The sequence below is a fragment of the Lissotriton vulgaris genome, chromosome 9, assembly GCF_964263255.1.
Source record: "Lissotriton vulgaris chromosome 9, aLisVul1.2, whole genome shotgun sequence".
In the NCBI taxonomy this organism is placed as follows: domain Eukaryota; kingdom Metazoa; phylum Chordata; class Amphibia; order Caudata; family Salamandridae; genus Lissotriton; species Lissotriton vulgaris.
Genome location: NC_141697.1, coordinates 82,174,420 through 82,200,685, shown reverse-complemented (window position 1 = coordinate 82,200,685; position 26,266 = coordinate 82,174,420). Strand labels below are relative to the sequence as shown.

General features: G+C 44.2%; 1 protein-coding gene across 1 annotated transcript in view; it reads left to right on the top strand.

Moving 5' to 3' along the window:
• The window catches only part of SPTB (spectrin beta, erythrocytic), a 280,750-nt gene that overhangs the window by 184,893 nt on the left and 69,591 nt on the right, over window positions 1–26,266 (top strand). The window contains exons 18-22 of the mRNA XM_086937103.1: window positions 1,495–1,585; window positions 2,529–2,675; window positions 12,568–12,831; window positions 13,777–13,995; window positions 26,164–26,253. Coding sequence (XP_086793229.1) covers window positions 1,495–1,585; window positions 2,529–2,675; window positions 12,568–12,831; window positions 13,777–13,995; window positions 26,164–26,253 — 811 coding nt within the window. The remainder of the gene's footprint in view (window positions 1–1,494; window positions 1,586–2,528; window positions 2,676–12,567; window positions 12,832–13,776; window positions 13,996–26,163; window positions 26,254–26,266) is intronic.

The following is a 26,266-nucleotide window of genomic DNA, read 5'->3' as shown; positions in this document are numbered from 1 at the left end:
TATGAGTCATCTGTGTTCAGTAGTTGTAGGAAGCCAAAGAGGTATGGTATTTTGGAACATTGAAAATGCAGGGAGATGTGTTGCAAAGGCCTCCGCAGACAAAATTCAATTAATCAATCAATTTAAAAGTTCTACACTTTTCTTCATTGACAAGGCTCTAGACTTCTTAGTATATGTTCAATCCCTTGGTTTGGTGCTATCTAGATTTATAACTGGTGTGGGCTGCTTTCAAGGTGTGTTGGTGTTTGTGAAATCTCTGGTTTGTGTTACATTCGTTTTTGCAATTGTTTAGGACTGGCTCTCATAACTGACTTTTGAAATTGTAATTTTGCATTTGTCCAACGCTTTGTTTTACAATTAAAAAATTGGCAGAATATTTCTTAATCAATAGAAAACATGTTTGACTATAATGTGGGGCAGGTTGATCAAGGCAAATGGCTAAGGGAGTGTTAATAAAAAAACAGGTTTTAAGTGCTTAGAGCAAGGAAAGATGAAGGGATGGGAATTCAAAGTTATTGGTAGCCAGGAAGGAAAAAGATCTCCTCTGGACTAAAACCTTCAAACACAAAGGATACCCACTAAATAAGTTTGCATCAATCTGAGATTGGGGCGAGAAGAGCATTGGTAGAAGCAGGTTCAATGAAAAAGAGGACCGGAGTTGTGCAAGAAAACAACAAACACATAAAACCTTAAAGATTGTTGGTTAGTGGACAGGAGCCCATTCTGTATCTAAAAGTGTGGACATCATAAATGGCAGAGAACAAATTCAGTAAATTGATAGAGTAGGCTGCTCTCGCCATCCACTCTTGGGCAATTCTACTAGTTTCCAAGTCATCATCCCCAGAATCCTAAAAGATACAAGTCCATAGCAGAGCTGTGAAGACGGTGCAAGGTGTGTTGGTGAATTACAATAATGAGAGGCGCAGGCAGCGAAGTATCTATAACCTTGGAGTAGAGGATGGAGAGCGGTGACATTACAGATATAGTTAACTATGTCACAGCTTTGCATACAGTGGAGGAGGGAAGCATGTGTCAGTGATAGTACAGTCTAGGATGGTAGGAGGAAAGCAACAAGGCTAGGAGTGTGAAGTAATTGATTGTTTTGATCTATTCGTACATGTCTGGGTAACTCATAGGAGCATCTAAGTGGCGAGAAACACTGCTCCTGGCACGCAAGGTGGTTGAGTAAAAAAAGATTTGACAGTGGCCAAAACTGGTGCAAATGTTTTCTGTATCATTTCAAACAAGAGTACAAGTCTATTTTACTGCAACTAGACAAGCCTCCGAGGCAAAGGTGCAACTGTTTAATTAGACTCGAGCAATGGGTTATGGAGCAAACAGCAAAATGGCTGAAAGTGACTTAATAAGGCAGAAGCTGTGAAGAAGAGGGGCAGTGTGATACAAGTGATGACTGTATGGAGAGGCATATTAGATCACGCTTAAACTTAAGATGAGTATGATTTACTCCTCAGTCTCAATGATCTTTCTTTCCAGATACAAAGCCAATGCTGCTAAAGCTAAAGAGGTGTCATTGCTGCTAATGGACAACCGAGACCTACAGAGCTTCTTACAGAACTGTCAAGAGGTAAACCTCTAGCATTGTTTCCTTTCTTCATTTATTTCAATTATAATTCTATGATTTCATTTCAGAAAGAATGGAAATGTGCCTTCGTCTCCAAATCTCACAAACCTGCAAAACCCATGTCTAATAAATATACCTTATTCACTGTCTGAAAAATCTTTAATTTTCATAGTCCTAAATTCAGTGTTTTGTTGGTTGAAGGGAAATAGCCCCTCAATGTGGTTATTTGTGTCAACTAACTTTGACAAGTTGACCATACAGCACCTACTAATTGTCGAAACAAATGTTAGCGTTTGTGTACTGAGATTCTAAATTAATCCTATGGCCATACCACCCTGAAATTAATCCTCTACTGGTAATTTTCAGAAACCAACATAGGTAGGCTTAGAATGAGCTTAATCTGAACCACACCCTTGCTCAACTGGATGTTATATCTTCATCAATACCTGGTATGTTTGTCTGCTCTAAGTGAACTATAGTTATAGGTATAGTTATGCTTTTGCAGGATGGGGCTCGCTGGACTCAATAGGCAACATATATAGAGGGCCTGTACAGGCAAGTGCCTTGAATACCATACCATGAGATTGTGGTATATAATTAGGTTAGTCCATATATGTTATACCAGTCTCAAGTACACCAGACACTTAAACAGCAATGTCCCTGGCTGGGACCTCCACAAGGTCACTGTCGGCTCATGGTGTGGCTAACCTTTTGAAAAAGCCAAGAGAGTAGCGGAACTGTGGAAGTGCAGTAGAGAGTGTAGTGTTGTAATGTATGTGACAAGATGAACATATGAATATGAAACAGCACACTTCCTTCTGCCACACAGAAAACAAGTACCATAATTATGGAAAGGGAAGAAAGTATGGAATGTATCATGCAAAGCAGTGGAAAATTGATTCATTCTGAAGCTGTGATGTAAATGGTTTCCTTGATAAATTTGCAGCTCACTTTCTGGATCAACGAGAAACTGCTGACGGCCCAGGACATGTCCTACGATGAAGCGCATAACCTGCACAGCAAATGGCTGAAGCACCAGGCGTTCATGGCGGAGCTGGCGTCCAACAGAGGTTGGCTGGACAAGGTGGACGAGGTATGGGATTTTGCAATTGTTTCCTCCTCTGGCCTGAGTAACACATTTCCCTTAACTCATGTAGCCTTCATCTTACATTATGAATCACTGTACTGTTCCTTTAGCTTAAAGACACATCAGTCCCCTCCTAACTTGCCTGCCCCCCACTATTGAACTTTGCCACAAACCAAGAACCCCATCTTAATTTGCATCGGTGCCCTTTGATTTCTTTTGAATTTTGTGGCCACAATGAACTGATTCAGTGATTTTCCCTACATTCCTTAAAGAAGGATACACATTTTATGAAATGTATTGTGCCTTAATATTATTATTTTAATCTGTACCACTTTTAAGGATCAAAAACTCTTGCAATGTTTAACCTTTTTAAGTGTATTTTCCCTATTTAAGTTAGCCTCCAATTTGTGAATTGAATTCATACCTTGAAACCGGATATTACATCAGAGAAAAGAAGGAAATGCAGGGGCTGATTCACAGAACTAACTTAAGACAAAATCCTAAACTTACTACTTTTGGTATTCACAGAAGTTAGGATTTTGTCTTAAGACAGACTTAAGACAGATTTAAGACAGACTTACGACAGAATCCTAACTTAAGTCTGTCTTAAGTCTGTCTTAAGACAAAATCCTAACTTCTGTGAATACCAAAAATAGTAAGTTTAGGATTTTGTCTTAAGTTAGTTCTGTGAATCGGGCCCGATGTGTTCTGTGTAGTACAGCAGTAAAGTTCCACATGCTTTTACATTGCACTTTGCTGCTGGGATGGATCTCGAGACTGCACTTCCAGACCTCTGAATATGCAATATACTTAGTCATGGTTCTAGCAGTGAAAATGTTTTTATTTATCTGCTGTGTATACCCGAGGAGAGTTATAAAGGAAAGATTTTGAGACGTTTATATTCAGTAAGGAGCCTAAGAGAGGTGAAAGTAGGGTGTGAAAGGGCATTTTGTGTGTGGCTACCCAATGACTCCTCTCACCCTGCGCGAGGGATCCAAGGAATTCACCTTCAGGGGTTCTCATGGAGGACGGCCATAGACAACATCAAACTGTAGCTGGTAAATGTCGATGACGTGGAATCCAATTGATATCATAACACAAACATTCATTGTCTATGACGTCACATGGAACCCCTCAATCGAAAATAACCCACTACTGATAATTATCCATCTGTAACTGCATGTTCTAATTTCCACCACATTTGTTCTCTCACTTATGAAATGTATGAATCAAAAAAGCAAAGTTAAATGAGTATGTGCTTAAAAGACCACACACTCTCTTTGAAGCTATGAATATATGTTAGATAACTTCAGTAAAAAAGTGAATAATGTGGATGTGTTTTATGCCAAGTGGTTGTAGGTGACATCAAATAGATGCAGAGTAAATCTCAAGCTGTCTATGATGTCACTCAGAGCCCAAGGTAAAAATCATTCCTGTCATTCACTGTGTCCCTGTACAATTGTTTTGATGTATGGCCTGTCCAATTCACCTCTTCCTGTTTTCAACAGCTATACAGATGGAGACCAGTAAGGTGGGAGCGGGACACAACGTGGCCAAACCTGTCTCAGCCAAATGTTCCATCTTGCACCTTGTGTCCTCACATGCACCACCTTCTGGCCATCACTCCCCTTCCACCCAGGATAGCCACCACCCTAAAACCTCCCACAGAACAACCTCTGCATTTTCTTCTCAACCCAAACAATGAAAATGAGTCTGGTGTCCTGCCAACCACCCTCCCCACCCTCAGCATTTTCCATCCCCATCCCACTCACATTTTAACAACAACCTGGTGTCTTACTACCAACACACTACACATCTGCAATCCAACCCTCACCTGTCCAAATATATAAAAGGAATGCATGGTCTGCTGCCACCTACCCACCACTTTGCGTGCCTTCCCTAGCACTTTCAGCCTAAACAGTGCTCTCTGATCTCCTTCGGAGCAGAGAGCCAGAGTAGTGCTGACCGTATGTCCAAGAACCCTGACAGCGAAGCCTGGAATTCCTTCATGATGTCCCAGCAATGGGAAACGACTCAACTCTTGCTTCCCACTGTTGCTACATTCTAGAAGTGAATACTCAGTTTTAGAATCTGGGATTCGGGCTACTTGCTCTCTGCGAAAGCCATACTTAGGGCAACAGTGAGTAAGAGGGGTATTTGTTCACAGAGGGTTCAGAGGGACATCAAACAGACAACAAAAGTGAAGGTATGATGTCACTCAGAACCATGACTCAGGTTGTCTATGATGTTACTCTGAGCCTTTTTACCCATCTATAACTTTATAATATGCATGACCCCCAAATGTTCTGCCCCATCAGCTCCATAGGAACAGGGGAGTAATTGGACACCACATATAACAGGCCCTTTCTTCTGACTCAAATGTAAAAAAATAAAACCTAGCTTCCTTCCACCCACCCCCACACCTCTCTGTGCCTTTCAAGTTACTCCCGGTCCAAATTTTTGCTTTCTGCTGTCCATCAGAGCAACGAGCCAGCACTACACTGACACTGTCAGAGAGCTCTTTCAGAGCAGCCTGAAATTGCTTTATGGCATAGTAACTGTGAGAAACAACTTTTGGTTCCCACAGTTGCTATGTCATAGCAATGAATAACTAGATTTAGAATATGTTATTTATGATAATGCCACTCAGTGAGAGTCAAACTTAGTATGTAGATACGTTTCTGTGAATAATTTGAATATTTTTCACTCAGGGGTTCTGGGATATGAGGGGTATATAAGAATGAAGCTCGAGTTGTCTGCGATGAACCTCAGAACCGTGAGGTGAGAAACATCTCTCATTCATTGGTATACATCTATAACTGTATGCACTGCATGGACGTCTCAAATCATCTTTCCCTGCTCTTGTGTGCTATGCAGGGGCAAGGAGTAATGGGGAATCATACATAACATGGCCTTTCCTCCCTGTACCAAATGTTTAAAAAAACTGATCTTCTGCCGCCTGCCCCCTACCCTCTGTGCCTTCCCTGCCTACCCAAAGCTGTGCTCTCTGCTCTCCATCGGAACTGCGCCTCACTCCCAGTTTGTCAGAGAGCCCTGTCAGAACAGCCTGGAATACCTTTATGTAACAGCAACAGAGCAACAGAGGGAAACAATGTGTGCAGGGCCGGCGCTAGGCATGGGCAGCGTGGGCAGCTGCCCAGTGCCTCGCACTCAGCTCACCAGCATGGGGCCACGCACTGGTGATGCGTCCTGTCGGTTCCCTGGCGATCCATTTCAAAGAAAGGTGTCACCTTTCTTTGAAATGGAGGGGCCCCCCTCCCCGGGCCTCTCAGGGATGGTATCTGGATACATAAGGGAGGGAGACGCTCCCTTCAATTGAAAGGAGACCCATTCACAGACACTGTGGGAGGCCCATTGTCCATCATTATGGCGCCCCCATAGTTTTAACTTTTAGCCCACAAGCAATTCTCACACCTATCAGACTGAAGGTGTGAGAAATGCTCGTTGGCTCAAAGTTAAAACTGTGGGGGGGCGACAAAATGCTGGACAATAGGCCTCCCACAGTATCTGTGAATGGTCTCCTTGCAAGAGGCCACTTATCTACATTAAAGAGGCCTCGCACATTCCTTTTTAGCCCAGGGCCTCGCAAATCCTAGAACCGGCCCTGAATGCGTGTTTCCTATTGTTGCTACAATAGTGATCAACAATCATGGGGAGACGCTCATAGTCCAACAACGACAGAGCCCCCCACCCTACAGGATGTCATGGCGGCGATTAAGGACATTAAAACCTCGCTGGAGGTAAAAACGGACTCAGTAACTTCTGAAGTAACACTGATATGGGCAGACATTCGTAACATCGGAGCCCGAGTCAAGGAGGCAGAAGAAACCATCACCTCTCTCAAAACTGAAACAAAAACACTACAAACCCAAGTTGGTGACCTACGTGAATCAGTTAAAGTGCTAGAGACTAGAATGGAAGACGCAGAAGGCTGGTCGCACCGGAATAATGTGAGAATAACAGGAGTGCCAGAGAGGGCTGTGGACTCAGCAGTAGATCTTTTTGTTGAGGATCTCATCCTGAAACAGTTGAAGCCCGTAGGTCTCTCCAAATTTTTCTCTGTGGAACAGGCGCACTGAATCCCAGGGACTCTACCGAAACCTGGAGCCCCGCCAAGACCCATCTTAGCTCGCAGAGACCGTGATGTAATTTTGCAATCTTCATGTATGACACCTCCAGTACGCTGGGACAACAACACAATCTCCTTTTTCCCGGACATTACAATAAAGGTTCAGAAGTAAAGGCGGTCATTCTTGGAAGTTAAAAAAGCTCCCAGGGAAAAGGATCTGAAATACGCCATGCTGTTCCCGGCCAAACTCTGAGTGCTTGCAAAGGGTAAAGCCTGTTTTTTTACTACACAAGAGGAAGTAAGGGACAGACTAGACGGGTGGAAAACTCCCAGACCCAGATGATGCAAAGGGATAAAGGGGAAAATGATCACGAACCCCCTGACCCGCAGAAGATTCACAATGACACTTGCCAAAGAAAGCATGACTCTGGCAAGTCTCCAGCAACTCTCCCACAGGTGTGTGGGAAAGACTATGATTCCTGAACTGAACATGGCAGAAATCTCCTGAATATGGGCACCTACCGATAATTCGAGTTTAACTATTATAGACTTTGTTTTGGGACAACGTAATACTGTTGAATAGAAGGTAGAAGTGGCGCCATTAAAGGTTGGTTTGGGGTCCCCCCGGAATAGGTTGATGTTTCTTATTGGGTACAAAGGCACTCTGCATAGTTGGGGGGCGGTCAGTTCTTAGTCCGTCATTCAGGGAGGCAGGGAGCTAGGAAGGGGTTACGTTTTTGTCAGGATTGTTTCAGACTGTTGTTTTTTAGTCATTCAGCGACAAAACACTTGTTTGGAAATGTAGCATGTGCAGAAGGGAAGGGATATCTTCTCCTCCCCCCTAAACTCAGTTTACACACATGGGTTGTTGGATTTCCCCCCGATAGGAGGTTAGATACGTAGGAGGGTGTCAACCAAAGTATTCAAAATTCTGGAACGTTAATGGCCATGGGGATAAAATAAATAGAGTGGTAGTCTTACAGTATCTGAAGAGATCTACCCCGGCCTGGTCCTGTTGCAAGAGACCCTCATCTACGGAACACAGTATGGAGCGCTAAATAGGTGGGGATACAAACTGAAAGCACATGCGGGATACACTAGAGGTTCCAGGGGGGTTGGCATCCTACTACGCTCCTCCTTCACCTTTACAATCCATAAGACCAAACATGATGATAGCTGCAGATATGTAGCCGTTACAGGAACTTGGAAAGGCCAATTGTTTAACATAATCTCACTCTGTGCTCCACCGTGACTATAGACACAATTATTTCCAAACTAGGGGCCTTACTCCTTGAATTCCCTATGGGCAGCCTGATTGTGGGAGGGGACTGCAATGCGGCTCAGTCATCTGAAATAGGCCGCTGGCCGGCATGGTCACAAGAACAAGCGGGTATTCGTTTGGGGGATTTCTTGTCAGCCTTAGGACTCATAGATATCTGGAGCGTGCTTAACCCCACCACACGACAGAACACTTATCACTCAGGGGCCCACAGTACCCTTTCCCGTATAGATTATATTTTCCCATTGGCTCACTTACTCCTGCGTTTTCATGAGCCACACGACCTGGCACTTGGGATCTCCGGCCACTCCCCAGTGCGTGTATGTTACGACCTGGGCTCCACCAACCACACTCACCGATGGGGGTTAAACCTGTGGTATCTCAAAATACCCCAAATCCACACTAAACTCCAAGAGGCCACCCATAACTACAAAGCAGAAAATGCGGGCACCGTAGACTCTGCCAACATATTATGGGAAGCCTACAAAACAGTGATTAGAGGGCAAAGGATTTCCCTAGTAGCAGGCCACAAGAAAGAAAAAAGGACCAAACTAGAAAGTCTAGAACATGAGATTCGTTATCTAGAATCAAAATTGATACAGGAGAATAATGATTCAGTACAACAACATCTTGGGCTTAAACAGAGGGAATTCTGGGATACAGTTGAAGAAGCAGCTAAGGCTAGACACCGTGCGGCACAACATAACCTCTACGAGGTTGGAGACAAGGCAGGGAAGCTGCTGGCATGGTTAGACAGAAGGGAGGTAGCAGCACGGTGGGTCCGCGAGATCAAGCAAAGTGATGGTTGACGGCAAGGCAGGGACAAAAAATTGAAGAGGAGTTTGCGTCGCAATATAGTCAGTTTTATAAGGCCTCACACACAGTCGCGATAGAGGAAGCTAGGGAACTACTTGTCACTCTTCCCGTGAATAGACTTGCAGAGGAAGACAGAGATGCCCTAGACAAAGAAATGACTGAATGTGAAATAGCTCAGGCAATTTCGGCATTGAAAGCGTGGAAAGCGAGGGTTTCTGATGGCATACCGATCGAGTTATACAAACAGACGGCATCAAAAGTGGACCCATTGCGCCTCTAGATGTTTCGGGTGAATTGTAGTCTCAGCACACTGCCCAGATACCAAAGAATAGCTAATATAGTGGTTATACAGAAGATAAGTAAGCCCAAGGAGGATTGTTCCTCCTTTAGACCGATTTCACTCTTGAATGCGGAAGTGAAAATATTGGCTAAACTACTAGCAACCCGTCTGACCAAGTTATTACAGTCCCTGATTCACCTGGATCATTCTGGCTTTATGCCGGGGAGAAATGCAGCACTGAATTTGAGAAGGCTCTATGGAGTCTTGGGGAGAGCGGACAAAATAAAAGAGGACGCAGCAGGGCTTTCTTTGGATGCGGGATTGGCCTAAGATACCATCGAATTACCTTTTATGTACGCGGTGCTAGAGAAACAGGGTTTTGGGAAACAATTACTATCTTGGATAAGATTGCTATACTCCCACCCACTTGCCCAGGTGACTGTTAACAATAACGCGTCAAAGCATTTTAGACTGTATCGGGGATCAAGGCAGGGATGCCCGCTATCCCCATTGATAATCGCACTAGTGCTAGAACCTCTCGCAGTGTGGATTAGAGGAGACCCTATAATCAGAGGACTGAAATGGACACTAGATTGGGAAGATAGAATTTCGCTAAATGCAGATGACATCCTATTATATATTCAGACCCATGGGTCACCCTCTATAGGATTTTGCATATATTCAAACTCTACCGAAAATATTCTGGATATACAATAAGTTGGGAGAAGTCGGTGCTTTACCTGCTCTCTGGAGCCCCACCAGTCCTACCTAGAGGGTGCGTTAAACCCATAGCGACCGAAGGGTTTAAGTACCTGGGCATATATGCCACTAGAGTTCAAAAAGTCTTTTACATACGTAACTTAGAACCTCTACTCCGTAACCTACATAGTGATGTGCAACATTGGCGATCTCTCCCATTGTTGCTTCTGGGTAGAGCCTCGCTATTTAAGATGATGGCTCTGCCACGATTTCTTTACGTGCTGCATAACACTCTCTAATTGATCTCCCAAACATATTTCTAAGCAATTGAAACAGCAGTGCGACTACTTCTGTGGGACGGCTTCTCCTCAAGAATCTCTCTGCAGAAGTTAACAAGAGGATGGTATGATGAGGGAGGGGTAATCCCGGCTTTACGAAAGTACTATTGGGCAGCCTAGCTAACAGTGTTAACCACTGGGTGCATTACCCTCAGGATGACCCGGCATATAAAATGGACTGCTATAACATGCAACCAGGAGGATACGTGATATCTATTTATGGGGGCGACAGAATAGGGTCCTTTCTTGAGCCAACCTCCACTACACTGCAGGTATGGAAAGAGGCACTCACAGCTCTTGGGTGGAAGGATAGACTCACACAGACTCTATAGTGGAGAAGTGTGGCTCACTGATTAGAGCGGCAGACCCTGATGCAGAGGTCTGGCCTGGGACCAGGGTTCAATTCCCGACGCGGCAGGGTCCTGAGCCCAAAATGTCCACGGACTTGATAATTCTCGCCTCGGTGCCTATTCTAATCATGGGGTCCCACGCTGCAACTCTGGGCAATAGCTTGCTTAATCTCCACTACGGCGGCCCACCCGCTGCGGGATGCCTGGCTTTCACCTTGGGGATGCCCAGTAGGGGTTATCTCACAGGGAAAAGCCAGGACGGGTTCGCAAGGCAAGCGCCTTGATGCCTTCGGGTGATACGTGCGCTATATAAGTTGCAATACATACATACATACATACATACACAGATGACACCATTGTGGAATTCTGCATGCTTGGAACTCTTGGCAAAGCAAGGCGGTGTTAAGTGCTGGGACTTGATCGACCTCTCAAGGCTAGGAAACCTGTGGGCTAAGAGAGATGTCAAATCATTTGTGACACTACAACAAGAATATCAGCTAGCACCATCGGAAACCTTTAGGTACCTGCAAGTTAGACATGCCCTGAGGGCAGTATTGCCAAAGGGAGAGGAACTTCCAGACTCCTTGCCATTAGAAGACAGATTATTGGACGACCGTCTTGAAAAAAAGGCAATATCTTTGATCCATTGCAAGCTCGTGAACAATACTCCAGATCCCTCAATCGTCCTCCATGCCCGCTGGGAGCAAGATCTAGGACTGATGGAGGACAAGGACTGGATGGAGGCGTTGGCTTCACCTAAGGAGGTAGCCATCCGATGACGGTTTAGGCTGGTACAGTTAAAAATACTCCCCAGATCATATATTGCCCGCACAACTCTGATGAAAATGGGTAGACTTGACTCTCCAAACTGTATCCGGGGGTGTGGACAGGAATGCACCGTCCTCCACATAATATGGCATTGTCCACATATACAGACATATTGGGAGTTAATTCCTGCATGTGAGAGGTTCACTCTATAGCGACACAAAAATCGGCACAATGGTGTCTCCTGAATATCTGGAGCGAAACTGACCTTACAAGCAAAGAGCGTCTCTGGGTGTTACTGGGATTTACAGTGGCAAAACGTAACATTGCTAGATTGCAGGAAAAAACATATGTGAGAGCAGAGGCTGCCCAGACAAATGGACAAATGTTTGGGGGCGGTGGAATGAATATCCAGGCATGATATGTGTGCCAATAAAAGAAATCAGTCAGTAACGGCCTGAAATATGGGGGGGGAGAACATGAGGATGTGACCAAAGATGTTCTGAAAATTTATGATCCTGCTAACATGAACAATACAGCTGGGTGCTGGTTTGGCAGCATGAACATGATACTGAATATACATTGATTCTCTGATAGTCTGTTGTTTATTTTTATTGTTTAAATAAAAAAGATATATGTATTTATTAATTCACCTATTTATTTGAATGAATGTAGAGGGCATTATCATGGGATAATTGCTGCTACCTGAATTATGAGCTAAGGGCAAGAGCATATAACCAGAGTGACAGTGTATTATATCCATGATAATACCTTTAGACCATCCATCATTGCTACAAGAATATGTTCATTAATTGGAGTTAGTCTTATAATACCCTAACATGAGGTGTGTTTTTTGATTAAAAACACAACTGTGAGAGTCATATCCAGATTAGTTGATGGAGCGTTATTGCATTACAAGCTTCAGAACTGTGGAAAGTGGGCATTTCTAGCTAGTTAGTGCCTGATTTCTCTGAAAGCTTATTGGCCATCACAACCGGAAGATTCGACTCAGTGTTCTAAAATAAGGCGGAAGCTGCTGTTTTTGCTTTGGGACATCACAAGTGCCATTATCTCGGTGGGTGTACTGTACATGGATACAAACAGAATGTATTCAATGGCTTCCAAACTATATTTCAGATCCCACATATATTTTATTAGAGTTTTTCCATTCCTTGTATTGTCATTATTTACATTATCAGTTAATTTAGCATAATATCTTATGACCTTTAAGACAAAAGAGACAAGTTAATTCATATATTTTTTCCATTTTTTTAAAACCAGGAGGGGCATACTCTAGCTGCTGGGAAACCCAAGTTGAAGCCACTCGTCACTGAGAGGCTGGATGAACTGCATCGACTGTGGGAGGAGCTCGAGTCTACGACAAATAAGAAGGCACAGCGCCTCTTTGACGCGAACCGCTCCGAGCTGCACGCGCAAAGCTACGCTGACATAAAACAATGGATCAGCGAAATGGAAGACGAGCTCAACTCCGCAGATTATGGGAAGGATCTAACAAGCGTCAACAAACTTCTGAACAATCATAAGGTCAGAAAAATTGATTTGGAGAATTATTTGTTTCTAACATATGAAAACAAAACAAGAGTCAAATGTCATGGGTCGAGCAGTATGTTGGGTTGTCCCTCCCCTCTGCTAGAGCCTGTGCACAGCAAGTAAGACACAAGTTAAACCCCTGGCAGGTCCACTCAATCTTTCATCTTGTGCACCACTGTTTGCTACAATAATAACAACTATGGCTTAAAACATTTAGAAGATGCAAGCTTGTAGGCATAAATAAATATGTGTTGTCCATATAGTGTGGAAAATCATAATACTCTCTTTATCTAATGAATATGATTACCATTATCACTGTAGGAATCTCACATAATAATACTTATTATAATATAATTTGTTTATTATTAGAAACATGTTGTATAATGGAAGCCCGTGAATTGCTTAAATATCTCTTTTATATTAACGGAGACAGTTTGATTATTAAGTGAGCATGTTTGTCAATTGCTTTTAGATTTATTTATTTTTGTGTTTATTTTTTCTTCTTTGTATGTATATTTTCCAAAACATTGAACACAAGGACCACATAGATCTACAGATAATAAAAGTGAACCTTAGTATATAAGTTAAACCAATAAATTAAGCATAGAAAGAGGAAAAAGCCCCTCAGGGTTGTTTTTGTGCCGGAAGGTGCCCCTTTCTGAACAAAGACAATCCTGCCTGCAATTGAGGCACCCTTGCACCTCTGTGCAAGGGTACCAGTGTTGGTGCTAGGCTGCCAAAATGGCGCCAGCAAAGGGGAAAAGAACAGAAATGAGCCATATTGGAAAAATATAGTGCATTTCTGCCCTTTCCCTGTGACGCAGTGAAGCGCACCAAGGTGACTCGCTGAGCTGCCCTGCGCCACAAATGTCATAAATATGGCCCTGAGTGTACTGCTAAGATAAGTAAAATATTAATGCAACGTCTGTTTATCTACAGAGGCTGGAGGATCAAGTAAGTGTGCGGAAGATGGAAGTGCAAGAGCTTTTGTCACAAGCACCTCCTGTACCAAAGGATGCACTGGACCAGGCAGATGCCAAGGAGAGGGACATTGAAGCCAAGTTTGTGCAACTCTTGCAGCCACTGCAGAACAGAAGGAAGAAGCTGCTGTCGTCCAAAGCTCTGTGCCAGCTTCACAGAGACCTGGCTGATGAAACTGTGAGTGAGATTTGAAATCCTTCTATAGTCATTAATGTCTGTCATCTGACCTGTTGTTCAACAAAGTCACTTTGCAAAGTATTGTAAAACATGACCTTTATAGAAAAGCAACACTGTTCCTCATACATAGGTTTGAGCCAACTCCATTTCAGCTGCAGACCAATAATCTTTAATGTCATGACTCGTCCACGAACCATTATGATACAAAATAGTCATGTTTATTAGTTCAGATGTTTCTTTTTGTAAATCTTTTTATTTAACAGAACTCTGGTCGACTTGACAGGTTACAGTAGTCGAGGCAGAAACCAATATCACATGCCGTCATGATTACTGAGTACATAGGCAAATCGTGGTAATTAACAATGTCTATGGGAGAGCCGGGTCTTCTGGCTCTGGGACAATGGGGGGGACATAAATATCGCGTCTGTATTTATTCCATTTATTCCAAATGAAAGACCACTTTCTAGGGCACCCCGGGAGACATATACCGATTTCTTACGGAACATGCACCAGTCCATGTCTGCCTTCCAAGAGGCTACCTTGGGCGGCTCCCCTGCTCCCCCACAGTTGTCCAATATTCCGTTTGGCAACCATCTGACCCAGTGTGACCCAGATTTTGTCTTTGCTGCTGAGATCGGTGGGTTCCCATATGTTCAATAGGCATCTCTTGGCCTCCGGCCTCAAGGCCGCCCCCAACACCCTGTTTATGCAATCGTGTATTTTCAACCAATAGGGTTGGATGTGCTCACATTCTCATATTATATGCAAAAAGGAGCCCAGCTGTCCACATCTCCGTCTACAGTTACCGTCCTCTACTTTCCCCATTTTGACTAGGGTTGGTCCGGTGACATATATTCTTATTGAGGATTTTCAACTGTACAAGACGCAACCGGGATGAAATTGCCACCTCTTAGGGGATGCAACTGTCTCCTGACATTCTTCGTCATCTATGTCTAGCCCGTCCCTCTCCCAGTGTTGCCTGAGTGTCATCAGAGGGTTCGGAGAGTTATTGATCAGCTTTTTATAGCTCTGTTGCAGAGTGGCGAAGGTGACCACCTCTCCCTTGTCCCATAAGTCCCCAATTTTTGAGATCCCAATGATGTCCCATTTGTCGAACACCTTTGTGTTACCTAGTGTGCACAGCTGCTCCGTCTCCCATAGTGGGGTGGCTTGTGTAAACTTCTCATCCCAGCCCAGGCTTTTGTTTGCCATGTGCCAGACCCACACTGAGTGCTTGGTTGGACCCGTCAGAGAATATCTCTGTGGTCTGGAGTAGTGAGCCTGGTGATATGCCCCTCCTGGGAGTATCCATTTATCTAACCTGTAGGCCGGGTCTTCGGCTCGTCGATACGAGCAGTGGTTAATCGCTGCCAGGTGCGCAGCACAATAATACCTCCTGATGTCGGGCAGTCCAATTACCCCGTCGTACCAACCCAGGACCAGTTTCTGAAAGCCTATTCAGGGTCTCCCCTCACACAGTAAATCTCGCTGTATACTCTCTATCTCACCAAAGTATCTATCTGGGACTATGTCTGGGGTGTTTTGTAATGGGTAGAGGAAACATGGCAGTGCCGTCATTTTAAACAACACTGCTCATCCTAGTAGCAAGAGCGGGAGCGCCTTCCAAGTGTCCACATCTCTCTTAAGCCTTTGCAGTAGGGAGAGTAGGTTCCACTCATATCTGAGTTTGGGGTCCACCGTTATAAAGATACCTAGGTAGCGGAAACCCTCTTTCACCGCCTTTATGGGGCAATCTCGGGGCAAGGACAGGGAACCCCCTCTCAGGACGTATAACAAAGACTTGCTCCAGTTTATCGTATATTCAAAGTTTCCTCCAAAATTGGTAAAGATGTAATGGACCTCGAGGAGGAAGGATCTTGAGGAGGCCAAGTACAGTAGAATGTTGTCCACTTACAAGGATATGCAGTCCTCTCAATCCGCCGTCCACCTAAGACCTCTAATAGAAGGGTTCCAGCAGATCCAAGTCGCCAGCAGCTTCAAGGAGAGGGCAAAGAGGAGGGGGGATAGTGGACAGCCCTGTCTGGTTCCCCGGCCCAGCTCAAAGACCCCAGATTGCTTGTTGTTGACAACAACCTGCACCAATGGCTCAGTGTACAGGAGTTTAATCCATCCTATGAATGTAGGTCCGAACCGCAGTTTGATTAAACCGCAATTAAATAAGGCCACTCTATTGTGTCAAAGGCTGCGTCTAGTGAGACCACCACCGCTGCCTCCTGTATTGTGTCCCACCTACCCAGCACCCCGTGAAGGCGGCGTAGATTTAAAGCTGTGTTTCGATGTGGCATGAAATCGGATTGATCAAGGTTGACTAATTTACAGATTACTTGGATAAGTCGGTTTGCTACTAATTTGGCTAAGATCTTGGGCTCCAAGTTGAGCAGAGAGATGGGTCTATATGAGGAGCATTACTAGTGTGGCCACTCTTTGATCTTGCCGCAGCAGTCCCTTCTCCACACTTTCCTCAAACATTGCCAGCAAGTGCGGGCGACAGCGTCTGGCTTTAGTTTGTATAGCTCTATTGGCAGGCCATTTGGGCCCATGGCCTTGCCGGATCGAAGGTCTCCGATCGCCTGCGCTAGCTCATCATTCATGAGGGTGCTCTCTAGTGTGTCCCTGTCCTCGGCAGACAAAGTCGGCATCTGGATATCTTTGAGTAACTCCGCAGAGTGGGTGGAATTGGAGCAATAGACCGAGCCAAAGTAGGTGGCAAATTTGTTGGCTATAGCCTGTGGGTCAGTCACTGTTTGCCGTTCGTCAACCTCCAGTTCCGGGATCAGCCGGCTCGCTAATTCCTTTCTGTCCAGCCAAGGAAGAAGTTTCCCCGCTTTGTCCCCCAGGTCCTATATTCTACCCGCTTTGTCTAATCCCATTGACTTGGCCAGATCCGTCGCAATACTTTTGTATTCGTCTCTCTTGAGTGTCAGGGCGTGGAGGGTCTCCTCCATGATCTCCTCCCCGACCGCCTCTTCAAGGCAGAGAATCTCGCTCTTCACCTGTTCAAGAATTTTACGTTTTTCCTTCCGTGTGCCGGCAAATGAGGAGAGTGCCTGTCCCCTGATCACTGTCTTAAATGCCTCCCATATGGTTTGGGGAAGTGGACAGATCCCACATTCTCAAGGAAGTAGTTGTCTAAAGTTTGCAGAAGGGAATCACTTACTACCGGGTTACGAAGGTACCAGGGGTTATTGGGTGCTATTGTTACCGTTCGTTGTCCGCCCAGGGCTACCTGGGTCCAGACTGGTGAATGGTCCGATATCCCCCTTGCCATTTGTCTAGTGGCCTGCATCTCGGCGATTTGGGCCGCCGGAACCAGCAGATAATCGATGTGGGAGAGGCTGTTATGGGCTCCCAAATAGAAGGTTTGCTGGTTGTGTCAGGATGATATGTTCGCCACGCATCCACCATGCCCATTGCATCTAATAAGTCTGGGAGCCAACTCTTTGAGGTGCCAATGTCTTGTGGAGGGTGCCTGTCTAGGAGTCCCGATACCACAGAGTTGAAGTCTCCCCCAACCACCAGCCGTCCCTCCGGTAATGCTAGCAACAGGAAACCCAGATACCTGAACGTGCTGCCACATTTATTTTCCCATAAATGACTAATGACGGGCATGGTGGCATTTGCTTGTTGTTCTAGCTGCTTGGGAGGCTGAGGATTGCTTGAGCTCAGGGGTTCTGGGCTGCACTCAGCTGTGCTGATCAGGTGTTGTCCATGTTAAGTTAGACATCAGTATGGTGTTCTGGAGGTAGCTTTAGAATTCCAGGTTGTGTAATGAGAGGTGCACCAACCCAGGCTGGAAACAGACTAATGGCTCACCATTGCAGACAGTGTACTTTTGATATACTAGATTAGAGATCCCCTTGCAGGTGGGTGCAGTGAGTGTCCTTTGTCCCCTCCAGAGGGCTGTCCTTAGGAAGTGCACTGAAAAGGAGCTACCTTTTTTGTGATGCACTTTCAGTGCGACTCCTAAAGGCATGTTTGCCTCTGTGCCCACATTGGTAAAATGATGGATTTAACCCAAATCTCTGTGATAGGGGTAAATGTTTGATTTGTCCTGCATTCCGTCCATCATTTGTGTGTTTTTTCACACATTGGTAATATGGCATGGTCGCAGAGGCAAAGATATGTCCTCATTTGCCTGGGGCCACACCTCCATGCAAATGAGGGAATGCCCTTTAATGATAGAGCTGACGCTACATGTGTTTGGGGCCCCTTCTGTAATACCAAAGTGCCCTGAGGGTGCACAAAGCCTGCGTAAACACCTGTTACGCATCCAGGGCATTGTTGTAATACAGCCCTTGGAATCTAATAAGTTTGTCCTTTTAGCTTCCAAGGTCCTGACATTTAATTCTTTAATAGCTTTCTTAGAATGAATAGGTATTATAAATAGTCCAGTAGATTGTAAAGAGAACACAATCATTTTACTGATACTTATTCAAATTAGTGCCTTATGATAGCTCACATGAATCTTTGTAAAAATGTGCATGTTTCATGATGTAACACCAAGTGTCGCCTACAACTGAATATCTCCAACATGGATATTTCTAGAGTTATGTCCCAAATAAAAAGGAGGCCTAATGGAAAGGGTGTCATAGAGGCCACCATACATTTTCCAGCATTTCCAATGTCATTTTCACCAGTGTCAGATACACTTAAAGGGTTTTCCTTAAATTGCAATCAACAGTGCCTGTGCCATTGAGAAAGCGGTATTTCCGCAAATCTAAATGAGGTCGGTGAGCTACAGGATGCATACCTGACACCAGCCAATTTGTGGCAGATTACCTGTTGTGTCCTACTCTAAACAAAGCCCTGTCTATTGTAAAACACAAGGGTGGATGCCATAGATGTAGATTCACAATTAATAAAATCCCTAATGCTATATCATAGTGTTGATCATATTTGTTAGTTACCTTTGGTAATGCCATATTAGCACACCAAACATTATTGGGCTTGTAACAGCCCTTCTGGGGCTTTTGAGACTTTATAATGCAGGTCTTTACCACCATGCTCTACCACACATATGCCTTTATCACGCATACCTTTACCACACAAGGTAAGTATATATATATATATATATATACTAGCAGCCCGCCCCGACGTTGTCCGGGTATAACTTGCTGAGAGTAGTATATTGTTTTGTAGGATTTCGTTTTGATAGCATTTCTTATCTGTGACAGGCCTGTGAAACGCTCCGATTCACAGTGCACTGCTGATGCACTTAAGAGTGCGCGTTTAGTAGTGTGTGAACTCGAGTTTCCCTACTTTATTTTTCCTTGCAATATTATATAGAGCAAACTCGACAACATGGCATGAGCACAATTTACATTACAGAAGAACACATTCATTTGTGGTAGGCACGGGGAGACAAAGAGATTTGCCTGGAATCACAGGATGTTGAGCTGATGCCGAGATATGAACGTAGCTCCCCAGCTCTAAAGTTCGCAATTCTAGAACTTGTGGCGGGAGGTTTGTCTAAAAGTGTATGTCGGTGCTGGCCATCAAGGAGAGAGACCTGTGCATTTTTCAAATGGGTGGTAAAAAAGATATGAGTATGTTGCTGGAGATGTGGGCAGCCGTGCCACCAATGTACTTACCGGGGGAGGGTAAACACACATTATTCCGCAACTTTCTTTCCGCATACCATCACTCCGCATACTTTCATTACGAAAGTACCATGACTCCGCAATGCCATTATAACGCATGGCATTACATTTTATATGCTTTTACCACGCATACATTTACAACGAAATTTGTTGTAAATGCATGAATGGTAAAAGCATGTTTTTTTTAATGGTTGGATAAGGTCAGTATGGGTATAGGGGTATATGTTTTGGGGTACTGAGGTATATGTTTTGGGGTGTTTGGGTATTTTAAGGGTTCAGATATAGTTTTGGGTTATGGGGTACAGGGGTAGTTTTAGGGTTTAGGGATAGGTTTTGTGGTACAGGGGTATTTTTAGGGTTCAGGGTTAGGTTTGGGTTTTGGGGTATAGGGGTTTTTTTAGGGTTCAGGGGTAGGTTTGGGTTTTGGGGTACAGGGTTATTTTTAGGGTTCAGGGCTAGGTTTGGGTTTTGGGGTACAGGGGTATTTTTAGGGTTCAGGGGTAGGTTTGGGTTTTGGGGTACAGGGGTATTTTAAGGGTTCAGGGCTAGGGTTGGGTTTTGGGGTACAGGGGTATTTTAGGGTTCAGGGGTAGGTTTGGGTTTTGGGTACAGGGGTATTTTTAGGGTTCAGGGGTAGGTTTGGGTTTTGAGGAACAGGGGTATTTATAGGGTTCAGGGCTAGGTTTGGGTTTTGGGGTACAGGGGTATTTTAGGGTTCAGGGGTAGGTTTGGGTTTTGGGGTACAGGAGTATTTTTAGGGTTCAGGGGTAGGTTTGGGTTTTGAGGAATAGGGGTATTTATAGGGTTCAGGGCTAGGTTTGGGTTTTGAGGTACAGGGGTATTTTAGGGTTCAGGGGTAGGTTTGGGTTTTGGGGTACAGGGTTATTTTTAGGGTTCAGGGCTAGGTTTGGGTTTTGAGGTACAGGGGTATTTTTAGGGTTCATGGCTAGGTTTGGGTTTTGCGGTACAAGGGTAATTTAGGGTTCAGGGGTAGGTTTGGGTTTTGGGGTACATGGTTATTTTTAGGGTTCAGGGCTACGTTTGGGTTTGGGGTACAGAGGTATTTTTAGGGTTCAGGGGTAGGTTTGAGTTTTGGGGTACAGGGGTATTTTAAGGGTTCAGGGCTAGGTTTGGGTTTTGGGGTACAGGGGTATTTTTAAGGTTCAGGGGTACGTTTGGGTTTTGGAGTACGGGGTTATTTTTCGGGTTCAGGGCTAGGTTTGGGTTTTGGGGTACAGGGGTATTTTTGGGGTTCAGGGTTAAGTTTGGGTTTTGGGGTACAGGGGTATTTTAGGGTTCAGGGGTAGGTTTGGGATTTGGGGTACAGGGTTATTTTTAGGGTTCAGGGCTAGGTTTGGGTTTTGGGGTACAGGGGTATTTTTAGGGTTCAGGGGAAGGTTTGGGTTTTGGGGTACAGGGGTATTTTAAGGGTTATGGGCTAGGTTTGGGTTTTGGGATACAGGGGTATTTTAGGGTTAATGGGTAGGTTTGGGTTTTGGGGTACAGGGGTATTTTCAGGGTTCAGGGGTAGGTTTGGGTTTTGAGGTACAGGGGTATTTATAGGGTTCAGGGCTAGGTTTGGGTTTTGGGGTACAGGGGTATTTTAATGGTTCAGGGCTAGGTTTGGGTTTTAGGGTACAGGGGTATTTTAGAGTTCATGGGTAGGTTTAGGTTTTGGGGTACAGTGGTATTTTTAGGGTTCAGGGCTAGGTTTGGGTTTTGGGGTACAGGGGTATTTTTAGGGTTCAGGGGTAGGTTTGGGTTTTGAGGTACAGGGGTATTTATAGGGTTCATGGCTAGGTTTGGGTTTTGGGGTACAGGTGTATTTTTAGGGTTTAGGGATAGGTTTGGGTTTTGGGGTACAGGGTATATTTATAGGGTTAAGATGAATTAGTGTTTAAGGGTGTTGGGGTATTAAGGAGTAAGGGTGGGTTATGATTATGGGGTGCAGGGGTATTTAAAGGGAGCAAGGTGGGATTAGCACACGATATGAGACATGGCATGAAGGGCGGTACGTACCACAAGCCCCCAGCGTTTGTCACGCCCCCAGCACACGCCCACAGCACAACGCAGACATGCCCACAAGGGACTACTTTGCTGGCACAGTTCTTTTACCATTTAAATGTTTATGGTGGGCGTCTGCATAGCCTATGTCCTTCTGCTGCAACTGCCCTTTCCAACACTCTATTGGGTGTTGTGATTGGTGCTGTGGTTCCTGAGATTACCCGCCTCAAAGGTTTGGGCTCTCTCTTTATTATATTAGTATATATATATATATATATATATATATATATATATATATATATATATATATATATATATAGAGCGAGAGAGAGAGAGAGAGAGAGAATGCCAGTGTGTGTGTCTTTGCATGGTAAAGGCATTGTGTGATAAAGGCATTGTGTGATAAAGACTGCATGGTACCAGCATGTGTGGTAAAGGCATACGCGTGGTAAAGGCATGTATTGTAAATGATGTGTGGTAAAGACTGCATCTTGGTAAAGGCATATGTAGTAAAGGCATATGTAGTAAAGGCATATGCGTGTTTCTGGTCCAGGGAGGACCTGGCTTGGCAGTTCGGGCTGGACTGTTACCATAAGGAACAGGGTCAAGACTGATTTGCATATGGCTGGGTCCAAACTTGGGTGGTGTAGTGAGCAAAAGAATGATGGATCTAACCTAGATCCTTGTGACTGGGTGAGAATGTTTGCAATGTCCAGTATTCTGTCCATCAATTTGTTTCTTATGCATATGTCGCCCTAAGTGGGAAGGGTATGCCCAGACGTGGGTCCCGTGCGCACTACATCACTAGATTCAAGCTAGCCTGGCTGATGAAGGGTGATGCCCTGAAACCTGTCCCATGATACTTGTTTCCGATCCAGGGAGGACCTGGCTTGGCAATCGGGCTGGACTGTTCCCACTGATTTGCATATCGCTGGGTCCAAACTGGGGTGGTGTAGTGAGCAAAAGAATGATGGATTAAACCCAGATCCTTGTGACTAAGTGAGAATGTTTGCAATGTCCAGCATTCTGTCCATCAATTGTTTCTTTTGCTTAGTGGGATGACGACACTTCTTGTGGCCTTGGTTCCATGCAGACATGTCTGAATGAAAGTGTATTACCTCCTTAGTAGAAGTCTGGTTTTATGGTTGTCATGAAACTTTCAGAATCAATTTCTATAGACCCTGCAAACTTGGAAACCATCTTTTAAGGGTATCCTGCCACAGGAACTCTGTGCAGGCATATCCATTTTGCCCATAACAACTGGTTTCAGTAGTTTTCTTTAGAGACAAAGGGCCCTTTGCAAGCCAACTTCCAAGAGCAAAAATTCACAAGGAGGCAAATAGAAATTCCCAAGTGAGCAGAGGGTCAAATGCCTTTGAATCTTCTTTTGGATGGAGTCTGACTCCTTACAGCCTCATAATACCCTTTCCAACAAAGGAACTCAGGTTGAAGAACTGGCACATTTGTACCACAGATGTGTACAAGAACCATCTTCCACGTTCTTTCTTTCTTCTAATCTTTAACATACATGATGCTGCCTAGCTTTTCATGGAAATGAAGACAATCTGTCTCACTGAATATGCAATTCCCAGTCAGTACTTAAATAAGGTCTACATCAACAAGTGATGTGTAACCACTTTGGGATCTATTTTCCACCTATCAAAATTCTACAGAATCATCCAGGCTAATTCCCATTGTCTTGTTATCTGTAAAAAAAATCTTACCAAATGAAAATAAAATCCTGCAGGGCACAATTGTCCCTGCAAAGAGAACAAATGTATTCCTTGTGTACTTCTAGCAGTAATTGTGCCATTCCCCTGCCAGTATCTGCACCAAATGAGTCTACAGCCCTCATTAATTGTGACTAGGAGCGATCTCCATAGCTCAGTGACCCCATTACAGTCATGGAGAGATTGTCCTCTACAACTCCATCCTATTTCCCCGCTCTGTCCAGCAAAGCCTTTGATCTTCCTTTATTAACTGGCAGTTACAGCAGGGACCATTAGCATAAGCTAATGCCACCTGTCTAGGAAATATAGGTCTCTTCTGAAAAACATACAAAACAGTTCAAAAGAAAATACATTTTTCTGGAAGAATTATTCCACTCAAAATTCATTGAGTGACTTAAAATTCAATCATAGTGGATTTTCAGTAACCTTCCAAGAATTTCACATTTTGATATTACTATAATTCTGCGGGACTCACTGTCAAAGACTGGACACTGAGATGGTCTGTTGAGTCTCCTTCTTGACTTCCTAAGGATATAGCAATACCTCCCAGCCTCCACGGTCTCAGCATTCGTAGAATGGTACATGTGAAAGGCGTCAAGTGTCTCCTTAAAAGCATCCCAAATAGGAGGAAAAAACACAACAGGTAAAAAACCTTCTTGCAATCTTGTAGCTCTTGATTGCAGATGAAAATGTATTAATACTGAAGTGATAGCACAGCACCAAATTCCCTCTGACATCAGGAAAAGGATAGAGCCAAACATAAGTAACATTATATTGATCAAGGAGAAGTTTTAACACTTAGGGCTAGATTTAGACCCTGGTGGATGGAGTACCATACGTCGGGGTGGTGGGGGACTTAACTTGCGCCACCCTGATGGGCTAGTGTCCGTCCTACTTTGAGATGACCATCGGCCCAGCAGTCATCTCTGTACGTTGAAAGGAATCACTGCCACTGTGGTTCCCTTCAAGATACATGGATGGTTGCCATCAGTTTTGACCGCCATCCATCAAACTATTAAGATTTTGAAAAACAAAACAATAATGACCCTCACACAGTGGGAGCTCTATTTCCAGGCTGTGGCGGTCATCATATTTTTTATGTTCCTCAACGCCATATTTTCCCTAGTAGTGATGGACAGAAAAAAAACATCAGACTGTCCATTCTACATAGTGTCAATGGAAAGCTGACTGTTCTCCGTTGGCCGTAAGTTTTGCGGACCAGGCATTCCATTGCGTTTGTGATGGAAAACCATGCAGCGCTCATGACAGCTGCTAGAGTGACTGCGAGTGCAGAGATGTTAGGGTGTTCTAGTCGGCGTGAGGACTTACCTACATCTGAGCGGGGCTTGCAACAACATGGCACTTGAGAGGAGTGCTTCTTCTTTTCATGGATACATATAAGCTATTGGCACATACCTCTTCATCAGCAAAGTGCTTGGCACAGACATAACACTTATAGTGAAGCCCCAAGTAGTAGCCATAAACAGAAAGCACCTACTTAGACCAAATACGAAACATAGTGCTGCCCGACCTGCAGTGTCACCCTACATTGTAGGAATCACCAAAGCATAGAGTCTAACTCACCCTAGTGATGATAACTGAATACAGTAGTTATGCCTGTGAAAAAGAATCTCTCATGCATCCCTCAGAGGCCCTGTCATTGACCTCTACCCATTGATGTATTACATTTTGTAGATCTGCTCCCATGGGCCCTGGTGTCTGATGAGCTCTTGACTTAAAGTGTTGAGCCTTGTCAGAGTATTGTCGGAGCTTCTGGGACTGGGAGCTCAAACTTACATTTATTGACTTCCTTGCAGAGCTGCAGCAGAGACTGCTGCAGGCAGCACCATGCAGATGACAGTGCTTCTGGGAGAGTTGGGGACACTACCTCTACACCAGAGATCTTCAAACTTGGGGATGGGCCCACATCGCGAGGCTCTAACCAAGAGAAGCATCATGCTTTGTCTTAAGTAATAAAAAATTAGTGGCACTAAGCCACTTTGTGATGGGCCACCACTAACATCTTTTTGTCATTTATATCTTGACTGGGAGTATGAGTAAAAGGGGCAACATAGCTTAACTACAATGTTTAAATATGTTTAGAAATGTTTAAGCATTGCCAATTTAACAGAATCATTATGAAAAATTGAGGGGGGCCCGATGATTGATTGTCTTTTACACAGGCCTGGCATTAATATGTTTGAAGATCACTGCTCTACACAGATCTACAGGAGTACCAGGGTGGGTTTTGGTGGTGCATCAGGGGCCAACATGGCCTTGGACGCCACCCAATGGTGTGTGTCCTGTCTCAATAGTGCGTTGCACACTGGTTACTTAAAACATTTTTGGAAAATAGTGTAATTTCTTAAAAGCTTTTTCAAGCCACACACCATGGAATCAAGTATACACTTTCTGGGGCTTACAAGACAACCCATTAGATTTGGGAGTGGTCATGTTTGTATTGAGCAACAGGTAGCAAAACAGTATTATGTTGTTCCTTTATATTTATTGCTTATTTGTTTAAATCTGTATTTTAAATGCATTTTGTATAGTATGTAGTTATAATTTAAATACTGGTTATAAGTAAAATAAAGCCAATTCTACTGCCCTTTTTTGAGCTTATATTGGTTATTTCAGGGGATGGTTGACATCTATCAAAGATGTATCTTAGAGTTGTAAGGGTCATGACAAGCTGTTTTGTATAAGAGGCCATGCTTACCCATCATAGGTAGACCTGGTACTTGTCAATGGGTTGAGATGTTGCTTGAGAAGAAATGGATCTCCCATAATATTGTTGGTTTTTCTTTTTCCAGCTCTGGGTGGAGGAACGATTGCCGCTCGCCGAATCCACAGATCACGGAAATAATCTACAGACGGTCCAGCTACTGTTGAAAAAGAACCAGGTTAGTAAAGTAA